The sequence below is a fragment of the Labrus bergylta genome, chromosome 7 (genome assembly GCF_963930695.1).
Source record: "Labrus bergylta chromosome 7, fLabBer1.1, whole genome shotgun sequence".
NCBI classification, from domain to species: Eukaryota; Metazoa; Chordata; class Actinopteri; order Labriformes; family Labridae; genus Labrus; species Labrus bergylta.
In genome coordinates, this window is record NC_089201.1 from 16253565 (window position 1) to 16270125 (window position 16561).

The 16561-nt window shown below is 41.3% G+C and overlaps 1 protein-coding gene across 5 annotated transcripts; it reads left to right on the top strand.

Annotated features, from left to right (window-relative positions):
• Positions 1–9345: 9345 nt before the first annotated feature.
• Positions 9346–14521, top strand: LOC109986006 (calcitonin-1). Of its 5 annotated transcripts, none has more exons than XM_020636489.3 (5): positions 9346–9503; positions 10545–10636; positions 11612–11746; positions 13432–13619; positions 13821–14521. In XM_020636489.3, the coding sequence occupies exons 2-4, from the start codon at positions 10551–10553 to the stop codon at positions 13592–13594; spliced, it is 384 nt and encodes a 127-aa protein (XP_020492145.1). In that variant the 5' UTR covers positions 9346–9503; positions 10545–10550; the 3' UTR covers positions 13595–13619; positions 13821–14521. The 5 variants fall into 5 exon arrangements, with proteins under 5 accessions (XP_020492145.1, XP_020492146.1, XP_020492143.1 ...); XM_020636490.3 differs by having other exon boundaries at positions 13435–13619; XM_020636487.3 differs by lacking the exons at positions 13432–13619; positions 13821–14521 and adding an exon at positions 12562–13420.
• Positions 14522–16561: the final 2040 nt, after the last annotated feature.

Genomic DNA, 16561 nt, shown 5'->3' on the forward strand with positions numbered 1-16561 from the left:
GAACTGCTTGCCCCTGCCCAGATTTTGACACGGCACCAGCCTGAGTCACTCCCGGGTTTCTCAGCATACATCTGAGTAATCCAAAACCAAAAAAACATGGTGGTCACACAAACAGTACTGGTATAACACAAATGTAGATGATCCAGTTTGATTTAACTTCTATTAGTGAAATGTTCCCATCAGGGGTCTGATATTATTTTGTACCAGGCTCTATTGAGTAATTGATTCTGATTGGTCAGTTATGGCTTTTTATATTTCTGTAAGAAAGAAATCAACTGTCAATAACAACCTGTTCTTGAGCATCCCCTGGAATAGACTGAGACCCCTTTACCCTTCCCCTTTGTGATTAAACATATTTAAAGAATAAAAAGACAGCATAATGTACATATTTGAAACAGTGATCTGGCCTGTGATTATATTAATAATAAACAATTGTTTTATGTGTGATTATGTTCTTGTAAAGTAAGCCATACTGACCGTTGATTGATCGCCGTGTATCTTCGCATCTCTGATTAAATATGTGGCATCAAATAAAAACATGTTACTCTGACAGTTACTTAGGATTCACTAGTGATAAATCAATTTAGTGAAATACAATACATTTGTCAAAAACAGCTGATTATGGACCACATTTCTTTTGATACCGATCAGAAACAAATGGGTGATATTGGCGTTGATGCAGGGGTGTGTCCAGATGGGTGGGTAGAGGTGGCATGGCCCCCTTTGAAATCTGATTGGCCACCCCAAGTGCCACCCCAAAGTCCAGATCTATGATTGTTCTATTTACCTAATCAGAGGTGGGACTTAAGTACAAATCTATTATTCTGGCTGTTTTCAACTGGTTGATCCCCCAATCCCCACATACTTTGTGCATGAGCAGATGTACACACATCACAGGAGAACGTGCAAACAACGTGCAAACTTGATGGAAATATTGTGTTGCCCCAGATGGAGGATAATGAGGACAAAGGGGAGGATGGCATAGAAAATGACCAACTGGTTATTTAAAAAAAACCCTTTTTTGTCATATGCTAAAAACTAAAATTAAAATACACATCTTATATATGTGCCTCTGGCTAATGTTAGCTACAGCGGACTCGCTACTTCTAGAGAGTTTCCCACTGCCGTTCCTTTCCTTGGTATTGTAAGATGAACCTGCTGTAGCATCATATCAGTCAGTGCTGCAATCTGCTTGCACACAGCTGGAGTAAATTGTAAATCCAAAGATGCTTTAAATGGTCATTTTTATTTCCCGTAGTTTAGACGTTGTGTTTTGCACTTTTTGTAAACTTTTGTTATTTCAGTAGTATTGCTTAGACTTGGTTAAGCTTGCATTGGATATTTAGTAATGTCCACTTCTTCTTCCTCCCTTCCTCTTTCTATAATAGTAAACGTTTTTATACTTTTTGCATCAAATTCATTTTTACCTGCTGTAAAACAGTCCAGTCCCTCGATAGCCCCCCCAGTCACCATACCCTAGCACCCCTACTGCACCATGCACACACCTTGAGTGGATATAAAGTTCAATAGACTTGTTGTGCTTAGATTTGCTAGGCTATAAATAACACTGACTTGGATCTTCAATTAGCCAAATGATGGCCCATGTTTAAACACTGATGTCCAATAATAACCATATCACTAATTCAACATAGTGGTCGATTGAGGCTGTATTGGCTTCAATATGTGATGTTTCAAATAAAGAATCCAGATTTGTGTTTGCATCAGCGTCTAGGTCTGCAGGAGGTTTGGCATTTTAGGAGAAAATGTGAGTGGATGAAATAAATCATCGGATGATTCTCATAATATTTTGTTTAGTCGAGTTGGCAAGCGTAACTGCTGCACGACTGGGATCCAATTCCGCCATATTTGTAGCAGTCAGGTCACTTCATTCGTTCCTGTGTAATCATGATAGATAGGACTGCCAGCAGGCACTTTTCGGAAACACAAACCCCTCTCAGTGTTGCTCCTCCCGTCCGAACTATTTGTAAGTGTCTGGCTACAGATTGCTGAGAGGTCTCTTTTTCTCATTTGCTGCTTTTTCTTGAATGGATGTGAAGTAGATACAAGCGAGCCTGGCCATTCAGATGGTGATGTCAGAGACAGGAGGCCAGCGTCCCTCCCACGCGCCGATGTCGGAGGCTCCTGATGGATGCTCTGAGGTCTCAATGGTTGAATGTAATCTCCCTAATGTCTGGGAATGAACAACAGCAAACGCTGGGGAAATTAGACTTCCCTGTGTGCTCCTTGACATTTAACATGCTTTCTTTACTAATGACCTGTCCCCAAATGTTAGCATGACCTTCCGCTCAGCCACTTGTCCCGCTGGTTTAATAGGCGGAACAACATGTTCACGAGTGTTACACCTGCTTAAAGCTTTATCCTTCACTCTAAATGCCTTCCTAGAAATCCCCCGGGAACGCTGCATCCCAGGTGTTCAAACAAACTCTCCCTTCTTCCTGATGTAGAAACTACAAAGTGACACCAGGTCCACCACTTGAACTTGCATTTAATCAGGTGGTGAGCCTCTTTTGTGGTGGCAAGCCACTGATTAGATTTGGAGATTTAGAGCCATTACGGCAGGCTGCAGTTAGATAATGACTTAAGTGCTGTTTCGCCTTCCTTTCTCTACAGGAAGTGATTTATCTGGATGGGCTTGGTCTTAACTGACTGGGAGGTACCCAGCAGGGAGCAATGCCATACATAGATCATATTGCCCTGCCTTGACCCCATCAACACTCACTGTCCTCCCAATGATGATCTATGGTCTAACGTTATGACACTGGTAATATTCACAGCATCTCAGATGGGATCTTCCATTCCCTTGTTCTTGTGCGTTTTTAAATATGCTACTAACATGTCAGTTGTCTTGTGAAATTTAAAGGTGATGTGATTGAACATAAGCTGAAATGTACCTGGGATTAATAGAATAGAATAAATATTCATGGGGGCGCTGGAGGCACAGTGGTTAATGCGCGCACCCCATATAGTCCCGAGGCTATAGTCCTCCAAGCGGGCAGCCCAGGCTCAAATCCAACCTGTGGCTCCTATCCCGCATGTCATTCCCTACTCTCTCTCTCCCTGATTTCCAACTCTATCCACTGTCATATCTTTCCATTAAAGGCACAAAAAGCCCAAAAATAAATATTAAAAAGTCATGTATGTTTGGGATGGTTCAGGGTTTCTGAAAGCCATTGATTTATAAAAAAAATAAATGGAGAGTTCATGTGTCTATTATCTCATATGTCAGCGTCAGTCTCATAGGAATTTTTGGCTCACTTTTCAGTTTTTGTGCAGTGGAAGAAGACGGAGGCACGTTGTCCTTAGTAACGGCATGGTGAGATTTCACAACCAGAGATGAATGCAATGGTAAGCCTTTGAAAAGAAAAAATACTGCAAAGAGATGAAGTGCAACCTTTGCCAGGTAGAACGTGCTTATCATAAGTCTTCAACTGAAAGTAAAAACCAAATCGGTGAAAACTGCCAACAATTGTTTTCAGAAAAACAAACGTCAAATCAATTCATAAGAAAAAAGTTTTGTAGGCTTTTTTGAAAAGTATTTGAATAAACAAGAAATAAAGTCTTGAGTAACGGAAACCAAAAGGTCATCAGAACGTGTTCGATTATGTTCATTTATAACTGCCTTGCTACTTGACTTGTGTTTCAAGATGATTGTCCTTCAGTGGTTTTACTTTAGGGAGATTTAGGCAGCTGCACGAATAAGTGGTTATTTTTTGTCTACTTTATACTTTGGACTTTGGACTTTGGACAGACAAATACATAAACTTTTGCATTTTTCACATGTTCACAGCTGGTGGTGATGAATGTACCTGAAGATTTTATTTCTGACTGTAGAGCGGTATCTATACAGTGTGCAGAGCTCATGGACAAAATATTTCTCAGTAATACATTTGTAACAATCTGTGATAACCTGGCACTGGTTTGTTTTATGACTTTGGGACTCCATGTTTTAGTTGCAGCCCCTCCTTCTCCTTCATTTATGTCTTTCTTCTTCAGTTATTTCTATATATTCCTTTCTCCACTTCTTTACGATTCCCCGTGGGAGAGGATCTGGAGCTGGCTGGGATGTTAAATGGAGGTTTCTGTCTGTGCTTCTCTTTGCCAGAGAGATTAAAAGTAACCAATAAAAATATTTCCGGTGTCACATCATAATTAAAAAACTGTCACAATACAACACACAAGCATAGACATACACACATAGATGCAGAATGAATGACATTTTAAAAAAGTGATGATATCTATGTGTTAGAAGCTTGTATGTTCTATTGGCATGTAACTGGATCGATGTTGGAGGTTTTAAATGACTCGGCTCATTAAGTTGTCACACAGTGTAGTCGCGGCCCTACAGCGAGAAGCATCTTTAACATTATTAGTCAGTGATGCACGTCCATCAGCTTCTTTGTGACTCCCTGCATTTCCTCAGAAAGTCATCAAGTCTTAAAGAATCAGCCTAAACTGTTGTCCATTTCTTCAAGTATTGAAACCAGAGGTTGTAAATTGTTCTTCCTTTTCTAAGAATCGATGAATACGCTCGTTAGTCTGTTTGTCGTACTGAGTTTGAAAGAACAAATATCCTCTGAAGATCCAATATCCAATCTCAAACTTCACTCTAATTGTTTTGTGTAGGTTGAAAGGGTGCTGAGCTAGCAGCTGAGAAAGCTGGGATTCGTCCCTGTTTGAACAAACAACATGTGCTGTGGCTTTGTTTTATCACAGCCGAATATTTCACTCTGACAAGACTATCAAGGAGCATTCAGTTTGCTTTTAGATGTGTTAATATGATGTTTACTAAAGTATGATGTTACTTATAGTTATTGTAACGGCACTTCTTGGGTGATGTTTATTACTGGTTTAATCCTTGGTTGCCGTTGACTACAACACTACACATGCTGAATAAATGTACATTCGGGTGTGGGTAAGTTAAAGCACGGGGACAACTTCTTCTGTGCGTCTTATCCTTTAATGTACATCCTTAGCATGGCATCACAAATACAGACCCAACACACACAAGTTTTACCTCAATTGTCTTAAAGCCATGTCACGCCCCCCAACGTTAACCATGGGCAACCTTAAAGGCAAAGTGCAAAAAATTTAAGTATAAATGAAATCAGCATTAAGTCAAATAGCTCAACCTGAGAAAAATAAAGACCTATAAAATAAAACTTCACAAAAAGAAATCTCATCTCCATCTTACATTACTTATAATTAATATGCTCCGCTCTTTTTTTCCTTCTTGGCTTCATCTGTCACCGTCCTCTTCCGTCTCTTAGCCTCAGTCATTCTGTGCCATACACACTTCTCTTGAGTTGACCCCGACCTGCTGCCATACAGGTACATACTGCAATAAAAAAGAAACCAGGCCGTGCTGTGGACATGGAAGGGACACCATTCTCCCTGTTGAAAGTTATTGTGCTATTAAATGGATCTTTTAATCTACTATTTGAATTCTGAAAAGTTACTGCTGCTTTAAGACATGATAAACTTAGCTAGTTCCATATGGTTGCATTCAGGGGCATCACCAGGGATTTCAGACACACATGTCAGACCCTGGTTGTGTGTGAACGTGTGCACTGAACCACTAAATATGTCTGCATCATACACATACATCACCTCCTGAACGAGCTCGCTCATTATATTGACCTATTGCACAGCACTCTTACATGTCCAGTAACAACATGTGTGTTAGCATCATTTCTGCAGGTGTACATTTTCCTGATGGATCCAACAGAGCTAAGCCATTAAGATGACATATAGCATCACAGCTTTTACATCCAATACAGCTCTAGAGGCAGCAGAGGCAGACACAGCAGCAAGTCATTGTGTCTTCACTAATAACTTACACTACAGTGAGTGTGTTGATCTCAGCTGTGGCTTCAAAGGTTAGTGTATCGACTTGATGCTCAAAAGTTTTTTTCAAATCTGAGGTAAAAACTTTGGAGGGTTCAGGACAGTGGGAGCAGCTCCCAGGGGTGAAGAGTGATGCAAACGACCTAAAAGAGACTTCCTCAATAAAAAAAAAAAATTGAGTACCTAGAAGAAAATATGTATGTACTTTTTGAACACATTCACACTGTGGTAGAAAGATATGCAGATGCCACAAAGATGTGCTTTAGCTTTTGCATGATATAAAAGACAAGCGCTGTGAAAGAAAACTGCACAATAGTGTAAGATGGAGATGAGATTTATTTTTATGAAGTTTTATTTTATAGATCTTTATTTTTCTCAGGTTGAGATAATATATATTATTTGATGTAATGCTAATTTCATTTATATTTACAATTTGTACTTTACAAGATTATCTGTTTGATATGATGCACTTTATATTTAGTGTCGAATTGGATAAAGCAAAGGCTAAGGTTTTTTTCATGCAATAATATTATTTTAAGATCTATGTATATTTGTCTAAGATGTGCCTAGTTTTCTGCTGCCTTTGTCGGCACAGCTAGACGTGATTTTTTTGCAAATGAGTTTTATCTGGGATGAGATTTATTTTTCTCAACCTTTGAAATTTCATCTGAACAAAGGGCAGTATGTAAGATGGAGATGAGATTTATTTTTGTGAAGTTTTATTTTATAGATCTTTTTCTCGGTTGAGATAATATATATTATTTGATTTAATGCTAATTTCATTTATATTTACAATTTGTACTTTACAAGAGTATCTGTTTGATATGATGCACTATGCCTTGGTTGGAGGAGTGATATTGCTTGAAGACAAGTAAGGTGTCGTTGTTGTTGGTCAGTCTGGATATGTCACGCTCTGTTACAGACGGACACTAAAAAGTATGAGACGCACAGCAGAAGTTGTCCCCGTGCTTTTACTTACCCACACCTGAATATATCTTTAATCAAGTATGTTTAGTGTTATAGTTAACGGCAAGACAACCGAGGATAATTAACATCATCCAAGAAGCACTGTTACAATAGCATAAAAAAGTGATTAACTTGTAGCTCATGCAATGCAAAATTACAGGTTTTTAAATGGCCACATAGTCCAAGCACGCTCTGCAAATTCAGCAGACGATCATGCTGACATGAACTAATGTTAAAACGTTTTGTAAAATGTTTACAAAATCCTTCCAGGGCGCCGGTATCGTAGTGGTCAGTCTGAACGCCCCTTGCACAGAGGCTGTAGTATTCTGAGCGGGTGGCCCAGGTTCAAATCTGACCTCTGGCTCCTTTCCCACATGTCATTTCCAACTCTCTCTCTCTCTCCCCAATTTCTGATGCTATCCACTGTCCTAGCTCTAATTTTTGTGTTGTTAATTTCAGTATTCAGAGGATGATGTTCTGTACTGATATGGTGCTTTCAAACTTGCACAAAACACCTGAAATCTTCAGAAAGTCTGAAGTGCATGTGTGAATGCAATAAGTGGAGTTTTTCAATCTGAATTCACCCAGATTTTTTCCATCTCTGTGCATGTAATGAAACTGCTTCATTATGTTTTCTGTTTGTCAGTTTGCTCTTCTTTGATCTTGAGTTGATATAATGAATATGTCAAACTAAATTGTGTTGTTCTTTTAAAGTTGTGTACTGACTCCTGAGACCCCCATCCCCCTCATTGGACAGGGGTCAGGGGCAGTCTGCCTGAAATTCTCACTTAGAATTTTTATGAATGCATGTGAAAATGGCCGTTGAGTTTCATGACCACAGCTGTATTTTGCCAGTGAAAGTCTGAGATTGGTCTCCTGCAGTGAGGATGCAACATTAAGCATTGCTAAAGGTGGGAGGGCAGGGAGGCATGTTAAGTGAGAGAAATTCTAGTACATAGCAGTTGGGCATAGATATTCTAAAATGTCCCACAGGTTGTCAGATTGTCCAGATTAAGACCTACGATAAAAAAAAAAAAAGGCGGCTCAGACCTTTGCAGGAAAAGTTAAAGACTGAAGCTCATTTGAAGATAAAAGTTGTAATCTTGTTAACAAGTTGGAGGTCTTCTTTTATGTTTCAGTGTGCCATAAAGCCGGCAGGACAGTTGATTTGGAGGCTGAAAAGTGAAGTAGGTTCTTCGACATATCTTAAGGCTGAGCAGCTGTCTGTTCAGCGGTGATTTAGTGTCTGACATGGGTGAGCCTGGTGGCTCAATAGCACTAAAAGGCTCATCCAGTCTAATGGAGTTCCTCTATGACGCAGACAAGGAGAGGCAAACCCTCCCCTTCTTTTACTCTGACATATAATCCAGAGCATACACACAGATTTATACACACACACACACACACACACACACACACACACACACACACACACCTACTGTACGGCCATTCATTATGTCCACTGTGCACACACACACATGCCGCCCTGCACACTAATGAAAAGGCAGGGGATTGAGACGACGGTGCACGACAAACAGTTGTGTAATTGCTTTTGAGAAACGGCTCTTGTCGGAGGCTGTCATCGATTGGTCTTGCCGAGGACGACTCGTTTACTCAGTGTGTGGGAGGAGGGAGGGCGTGGGGGCAGTTATCATTACTGGGCCGACTGTGGCATCACTTTATGAACTCAATATGGTTTGATGTTTCACTGTGGTGGGCAGGGATGTTGTCATAGTTGGCTCAGGTTCCAATGCAGACAGTGCTGCTGCTAAAGGAGAGATATGTTTCAGGTAAATCACAGGGACAAAAAAAAACACGTAGTCTAAGTTTGGAGGAAGTGAAAATTGCACAAATCTTTGCAGTTCTGAAGTAGTTTATGAGCAGCGTTGACCCTTCTGACTCAGGATATGATATGTAAAGTGCCGTGAGTTCATAATTTGTGGTGAATCAAATCATGTCTGCAGAAAACAAGCTGATTACATAAGCTGGTTGTGTGATAGATGGTCTATATTGACAGTGGGTGTAGTGCTGAAGTTCTTCAAACAGCGTTATGAATGAAGAGCCCATGAGTGCGTCACTGTAGTATACATCCCTCCCCAGCAGATGGCCCCGCCTGCAAGTGCTTAGCTGGGAGGGTGGCATGGTTATTGGTGGTGGTGGGGGGGGGTCTTATCGATTTGGCATTTGAGATATAGCATGCAATGTAACATTTTTTGGAAGGTTCTTAAAATATTTATTGCTGGTGATGCTTCTCCTCGGCCACCGGTTCGCTTTGCCTCCTATTTAATTAATGACATCAATGCAAATTGGGGGGATAGCAAATGGTCCAAATGACTGGTGGATTTTGTGAATGGAGCACTTAGTGACTGAGGAATGACGTCAGCGCAAAAGCCATGTCCCCCATGAGTGAGCCAGGACCGAAAGGAGACGTCCCATTGGCCGGCCGTATCATCAGAGCGATGTGATTGGTCGCTGGCAGATAATTAAACACCTACACAGTCAATGCACAAATCCAAGTGGTGGGATATATAGGCTGGAGCGTTGGCGCTGCATGCAACAGAATCAAGAGTTGTCCTGCAAGTTGAGAGAAAGTCAACTTATTGTGTTTTTGCTAAGAGATACATAGAGATTTATATTTATTTATTTTTTTTGCTTGGTGATTATCACCGAAGGTAAGTGCTGACTTTACTATTGCTGTTGACATGACTGTAAATGTACCTGATGAGCTGTTTGCATGTGGACAAAAAGTCTCTATTAGTCTGCAGGGATGTGATTGTGTTGGTAATGGGATTGGAGAGGGATCACTGGGGTCAGCAGCATCACCAGCACCTGCTTGGTGAGGGTCCAGTTCTGCCAATTGGAGGCCAAAGACGGAGATGAAAGAGAAAAAAAAAAAGCTTAAAATGTAAAGAAACTGAGGGATAGAAGAGCAAGTGAAAGAGAGAGAAAAATAAAGAAGAGATGGACAAGCAGGTTGGAGTGTGTGTGCGTAGAGAGAGAGAGAGAGAGAGAGAGAGAGAGAGAGAGAGAGAGAGAGAGAGTGCTGGCAGCTCATTACACTAATGCACTGGTCCCTTAGGGAGTTGGCAAGCTTGGAGTCCTCCCTCCCTCTCCCCTTTTCACCCCTCCTCTTCCAGTGTTTGCAAGAGCTAGAGGCATTGCACAGTCCAGGACCCCCACCTACATACACACACACACACACACACACACACACACACACACACACACACACACACACACACATACCCACACACACACACTCACTCACACACACATGCACACACAGACATGTCACACTTCAGGACCTGCAGCGTTCGACAAAGAGAGAACTAGCTGTCCTGAGCTCTTGGCTGAATGTTTTGGAGTAACATCTTGTTTTTTGCAGAAGAAGGGTTTTTTTTTTTTATGTAGCTTTATTTTGAAGGGAGGGGCTGTTGTTGTGGAAGTAAAAGCAAGGATGTGCAGCAGGAGACAAAAGCATAAAAAATGAAAGCTGAGATGTCGCTAAAATCTCAAAGAAGTGACAGGTGACAGGTTTCTTTTTTCTTGTTGCAACATCTGCTCAATAGAGCCGCAGGATCAGACACTAACAGGTCTAACTTATGTATATGTGTTTTTTTCTCCTCTTAATACTGTAAGAGTTGTTTGAGTGAAGTTTGAGTTGCAGCAGTGTTGTGGACATGGAGCTGATGTTGGTCTTTCTTGCTGTGTAGGGGACCATGGTTATGTTGAAGATCTCTGCTTTCCTCGTTGCCTACGCCCTGGTCATTTGCCAGATGTACTGCTCACAAGCCGCTCCTGCCAGGTGAGACTCTCAACTTCCAATTTTTATGCCTTCAGACCATCAGGTTGTGCATTTTCCATCATCTTGAAAGCATTAGAGACTTATAGCGGACGTTAATTCTCAGATTTTAGCGTTAAAAGCAACCAGATAGAAGTGTAGTAAATTTTTATTGCCAAGGAATCTGGTTTCTTTTCTTTTTGTCTCTATGAAATTTTGGCAAAATCATTTAAAAGTTTCAAGAAAACATGAAGAAATAGGAAGATACTTGTATACTTGTAGAAGATAATGTGTAAAAAGACTTATCCAGGCTTTATTTCATGCTTTATTTTGGGATCAAATATTAGCTCAGGTTTAAAATATGTCTTTAATGTTAATCGAAAACCATTTAAAAGAGAATGATAGATTACAAAATGTCACTTTTTAATCAATATATTAACTTTATGTCTCGTATTTTACCTCTAATCTAAGTCGAAGAGTTAATTCTGTGTAAGAAAGGGGAATAATCGATGCAGAAAACACAAACAGAAGAGAATAAAGAGAGTACACTCCAGGGGGAGATGAATGAGATCTATATATTTATATAAAGCCGAGTTGAAGCCACTCCCCGCTCTGTTCCCATGAAGCTATCGATTTAGTCATAAATCTAAAGCCGCTTGCTCATCAGCCCCTCTCTCAGATGGGGCACTTTCCGCAGATTGTTTCCCTGCGTTGGCTGAGGGCCCTCCAACTCAGACGTCATCCCTCCCCGAGCTGACGTCCCAGCCAACCCCCTTGACCCCCCCCCCCCCCCCCTTTCCTATCCATTCAACTACACTACCCCACCCTAACACCCCAACACACACACACACACACACACACACACGCCCACACCCACACACACCCTCCTTATATCTGCAGGTGATAATTCAAGCCAAAAGATGTAATGCTGATCTCCTCTCCTCTGCCTGAAACCCCTTCTAACCCCTTAACTCCCCCCCCCCCCCATTACCTCCACAGACCGGGTTTAGACTCCATGTCAGACCGAGTCACGCTCACGGACTACGAGGCGCGAAGGTTACTCAACGCTATTGTCAAGGAGTTTGTGCAGATGACGGCGGAGGAGCTGGAGCAGCAAGCGACTGAAGGAAACAGGTACGCAGATTACAAAAAATACTTTTCTTCCACTTAACCCTTTTTGTACAGCAGTTTGAGATGTCCAAAGTGAATGGGTGAAACCAAAGTCCTTTGGCTTTGATAAACGCTAACACAGGCATTCCTTTTTTTGGGGCTGCCATGCTCGATTATGTGGATCTCTTTAGGGGCTATATCTCACTCTGGTTTCACTTTTAACACCACTCAAGATGCGTCTTTTTAGCACCCAACTCGGGTTCAATCAGGCATAGAGGTATGTACTCGTATCAGGAAGTAGAATCAATTACAAGAACAAATAGTTATTAGCACATAAAAATTCTATTCTCTGTCCTGACCCTGCTCGTGCATGGATGAGTTTGATTTTGTTTGAACGATCAACTATTTGCAGCATGCCTGCGGGGCATGTGAGCAGCAAATACGGCTAACGGAACGAATAAGTGTGCATGATGTCAATTAAGTGGAGTTGCATGACAGTGGGGAAGCGACTGGTTTCTGTTTTTCTGTGGGTGTGCGATATGTGACAAGAAGGGGTTGACTTGGGGTGGGGGTTTTGGTGCATGAGGGGATGGATGACAGGTTCTTTGATGGGTGCGGAGCAGGAAAAAGCATGAATCTGTAGCTAGATGATGGGGGTGGGGGGGGGTGGGGGGGGTTATTTTTACTTCTTTATAAGTGGCATGAGAATGAAATGCATGTGAGAGAAATGCTGCGTGAATGATAGGGGAAAAGAAGAACTTAAGTGAATTTTCTGCATGTTTTGCCATGCCTATGAGCCTGTTTTCTGCATGTGTTTCTGTGTGTCCCCTCCCCAACAGCATGGACAGGCCCCTAACCAAGCGCTGCTCCAACCTCAGCACCTGTGTGCTGGGCAAACTGTCTCAGGAGCTGCACAAGTTGCAGACATTCCCCCGCACGAACGTGGGATCAGGAACGCCCGGCAAGAAGCGCAGTGCGCCTGAGAGCGACAGCTATGCAAGCTACGGCGAGACGTTTGACAGCATCTAACCCCCACCTCATCCTCCCTCAGCCCCCTCTTTTACCCTTCCTCCTCCTCCTCCTCCTCCTCCTCTGTTCTCTCCTCGTCCCACTTTCTTCCTCATTGTTTTGGGATTGGCAAGTGCATGTTGATTTGATCTGCCTGACTGACATGAGAAGTTAACTGTAACTGCAACCAACTTTACCGTTCCTTTCTCCTCCCCCCTCTTTATTTTTGGCAGAGAATGATTTGTTCCCGTCATTTCAGACAATCAGAGTTAGTTTTCATAAATGTGATTAAGGAGCCGGTGCAGACATCCATCTGTGTGTGTGTGTACTGTCCGTGGAGTCATTTGATGGCATTTCAAAGCCTGCTGAAGTTTAAGGGTTGAGAGAGATCACCTAATGGAAGCATTAATAAATGATCCACTAATGCCACACCATGTTTCTTGTTTAATAAACGTATTTTTCTACCAGGAAGCCTTAGCTCATTTTCATTCTTATGGGGATATTTCAGAACCCTCTATGGGAATTGATTTACTAAAATTGACGTAAAACAGACAAAACTGGAAATGATCTCTGTGGCTCTCATCGAGTTCAAAGGTAAGAAAAATGACATACCTCAGGAGTGCATAGGGACACTGTGTGCACATATTGATGAATTTAAGGCCTAGATCTTGGGCATTAACCCCTCGTTTGCTCTCTTGAAGCAGCGTTACAGCACAAAAGCGAGCCTGCAACACGGCAACCTGCGTCACTCATCGCCTGGCAGACTTCCTCAGCCGATCGGGGGGGATGGGCAACAGCAACTTCGTCCCCACCAACGTCGGCGCCAAGGCCTTCGGCAGGCGAAGGAGAAACGTCCAGATGTGAGAACTCCAACACCTTCAGGGAAACGGTAAAATGTTTTCATTGCATCAGCAAAAAATTGTTTATTTCTACTCCGAGCTAAATTAAAAAATCAAACAATGTTGCAACTAAAGGATTAAGAAAAGAAAAATGGAAGTACCATTTTTTAATGCGATATATTCAATCGTTTTGGAGTCATTGTGTTATGGTTTGCAGAAATTAACATTGCATTTCTCTCTGTGTCTTTCAGAGGTTGAATCCTGAGAAGAAAACACCAGAAAAACCTGAGAACAAAAATCAACAAAAACAAAAATTGAGCAGAACTGGCCCTTTATCCATCCCTCACGTTCTTACTGGAAATGAAAGAAAAAAAAAGACCCCTCCGGACTTCTCGCACCCCATTTCCATCCTGTTAGTGAAACCTTTTGCTTTCAGCAAATAAGAGAAAAAAAAGAGAAAAAAAGCACTTTAGTTTCTGTACATGAACAAATGAACTCCTGAAGAAAGAAAAAAAAAAACATGGTCCGTCTTTTTTATACATGACTATCATTGGAAAATAAAATGAAAGCAGCAGTGGTTATCACCTGATTTTCTTCCTCCTTTCACCTCGTTAGAGCACATTTCCTCCATGCGACCCACCTCGCTCTTCCTCATCTGAGCTCCATTCTCCCACATTTCCCACAATCCCCTCTGCTCTCGAGGGTTCCCCTGTTTTCCTGTGTGCCAGAGGGACGCCATTAAAGATCAGCCTACCCAAGGCCCCCCCACAACGGCTGTTGTCTTGTGCCTTGATGTAGAACAATTTACATGAACATGATTGTACAGTTCTGTTTCGAGACGCTAAAGAAGAGCTGAGCGAGGACGGAGAGAGAATGACGACACATTAATATTGTAAACGATATTGTGAAAACAAATTTCAGCAAGATTAAAATGTATTTTAGATACACTCGGGTTTGGGGTACTTGTGTTGTTCTTCAAAGGTTTTTAAAGGTGCACACAGAGGTTGAACTAATGAGATCATGAGAGGCATATATTTGTACGCTATGATTGGAAGTTGATTCATTACAAACAAGAATTATAAATGATTACCCATAAGGCATTAGTGAGTGATTTTTACACTTTTCTCCACTGACACATAGCACACATTTACACATGGGCTAAAATCAAACATTCATACACTGCTGTTGCGAAGTGTGGGTCACTTTGTATGCAGAGACAGTCTGCAGGTGTAAACACGTCAGTTTCAGTGGGACTATTTTCTGACCGACAACACAGCGGCATGGATGCACAATGATACATAAAAAAAAACTGCATGGCTAATAGCTTAATAAAAGGCAGCCGAACCTGCAGCCAGATGTGTTCTTCTTCAGCTCCATCAGAGGTGGATACACACGACAGGACATATGGTATTTAATAAAATGATGTAATAGAAGTTAAAGATGTTTAACTTGATATACTTTATCCCTGAGGGAAACTCTGGTTTACACTCTGTTATTGAGAGACATAACCCATCCAGAGAGATAGGCCCGAATCACACAGATGCACAAACTGGACCTGCGGACATTAATGGAGAGACGTCAGGGAGCGCATCAGAGCAGTGGGGGTTCGGTGGCTTACTCAAGGGCACCTGGGCAGTGCTCTGGGAGTACCCTGGCACCTCTTGCTCCAGAGCCTCCAGCTACCAGACCAACTGCCAGCGACCTTCCAGTTCCCAACCCAAGTCCCTACAGACTGAGCTACTGCCGTCCCAAAATGAATGCAAAAATTTTACAGCTTTGGAGACAGATCAACACATTTCTGACTTTGATAGGATATCAAAAAACATTTTTGATTCACATGTTAAAGAACAAAACAAGCTTCAACATGTCCAATACAAGCTGATACAAGGATTCATTTTTAGTCCTAAAAGGTTCCACTATATTTCAGAGATGCTGTTGTTCTTACAGCTGCACTCCAACAGGTGGCAACATAATTACCCTGAACAAAAGTTTCACTCTGCAGAATCTCACAGGTCAGATTTGAGGGTTTTTTTTGTGTAAAAACAATCAAATAAAGTCTCCATCAGTAATAAATAAGACCTCCAGGAGGCCAAGAGAAGTTTATTTTTAAAGGTACAATTACAAAAAAGGAATACAATCCACAAAAGGGGAAAACAAAAAAGACAAAATTGGTGATTAAAAAATGTTTCTTGATGTCTGAATATGATGCCATTTTTCAAGGCTGTGCAGACAACAATGACATATAAAACAATGACTTTTTAATCACCCCTGTAGGTGTATCACTGATGGATGTCAATGACCCAGCACCTCATAACAAGGATGTGTGGTTTTAATGGGTTTGATGAATTAAAAATGGTAAATTTGCATGTGAGAAGGAGGCAGAGAAATCATGCTCCAACACATAAACCTCAAAGAATGAAAAATAAAACTGCAACCAAAATAGATGAAGGTCGTCAGACTTTCAGTAAACATTTAAACATGGAAAATCGTTCTTTTTTCTTTCAAAAAGTTGCATTTAATAAGGATTTTTTGGTTAATGGATGAAATGATGTGTCCAGTTTTTGGGACTAATGACTAAAAAGTAATATAAAAAAAAGAAAGACAATGGAGACATTATCACCGAGAAATAAGCATGCAACTGAATATTTTTTAGGGCTGAAACAGTAAATAAATCATTAGTTCAATGTTGCTAATTGCACACACTGGGCTAGAGAAATATACATAATTACAGACGTACGTGCCATCAAAAACATTCCCTGCATGTGCTGCTTGTGCTTTGTGAAATATTTAAGTTGCAGTGTTTCCAGAAAAATCACAAACAAGCTAAAAACAACAACTTAAAGAGAGGATAAATAAAGGCCCTGCTGCAGTTTTTGGATGACAAATAAGGCGATGTACGTTTGGAAATGGAGGGGATAATGAGCCCATTCAATAAGAGTGAAATTGAAAAACACGATACAGTCGATGCTGCCTGGTTGCACGGATGGATGCT

Coding starts and splice junctions, on each gene's coding strand:
- LOC109986006 (XM_020636487.3), top strand. CDS start 10,551: ATGGTTATGTTGAAGATCTCTGCTTTCCTCGTTGCCTACGCCCTGGTC. Junction 10,637..11,611: donor TCACAAGCCGCTCCTGCCAG/GTGAGACTCTCA, acceptor TTACCTCCACAG/ACCGGGTTTAGACTCCATGT. Junction 11,747..12,561: donor CAAGCGACTGAAGGAAACAG/GTACGCAGATTA, acceptor CCTCCCCAACAG/CATGGACAGGCCCCTAACCA.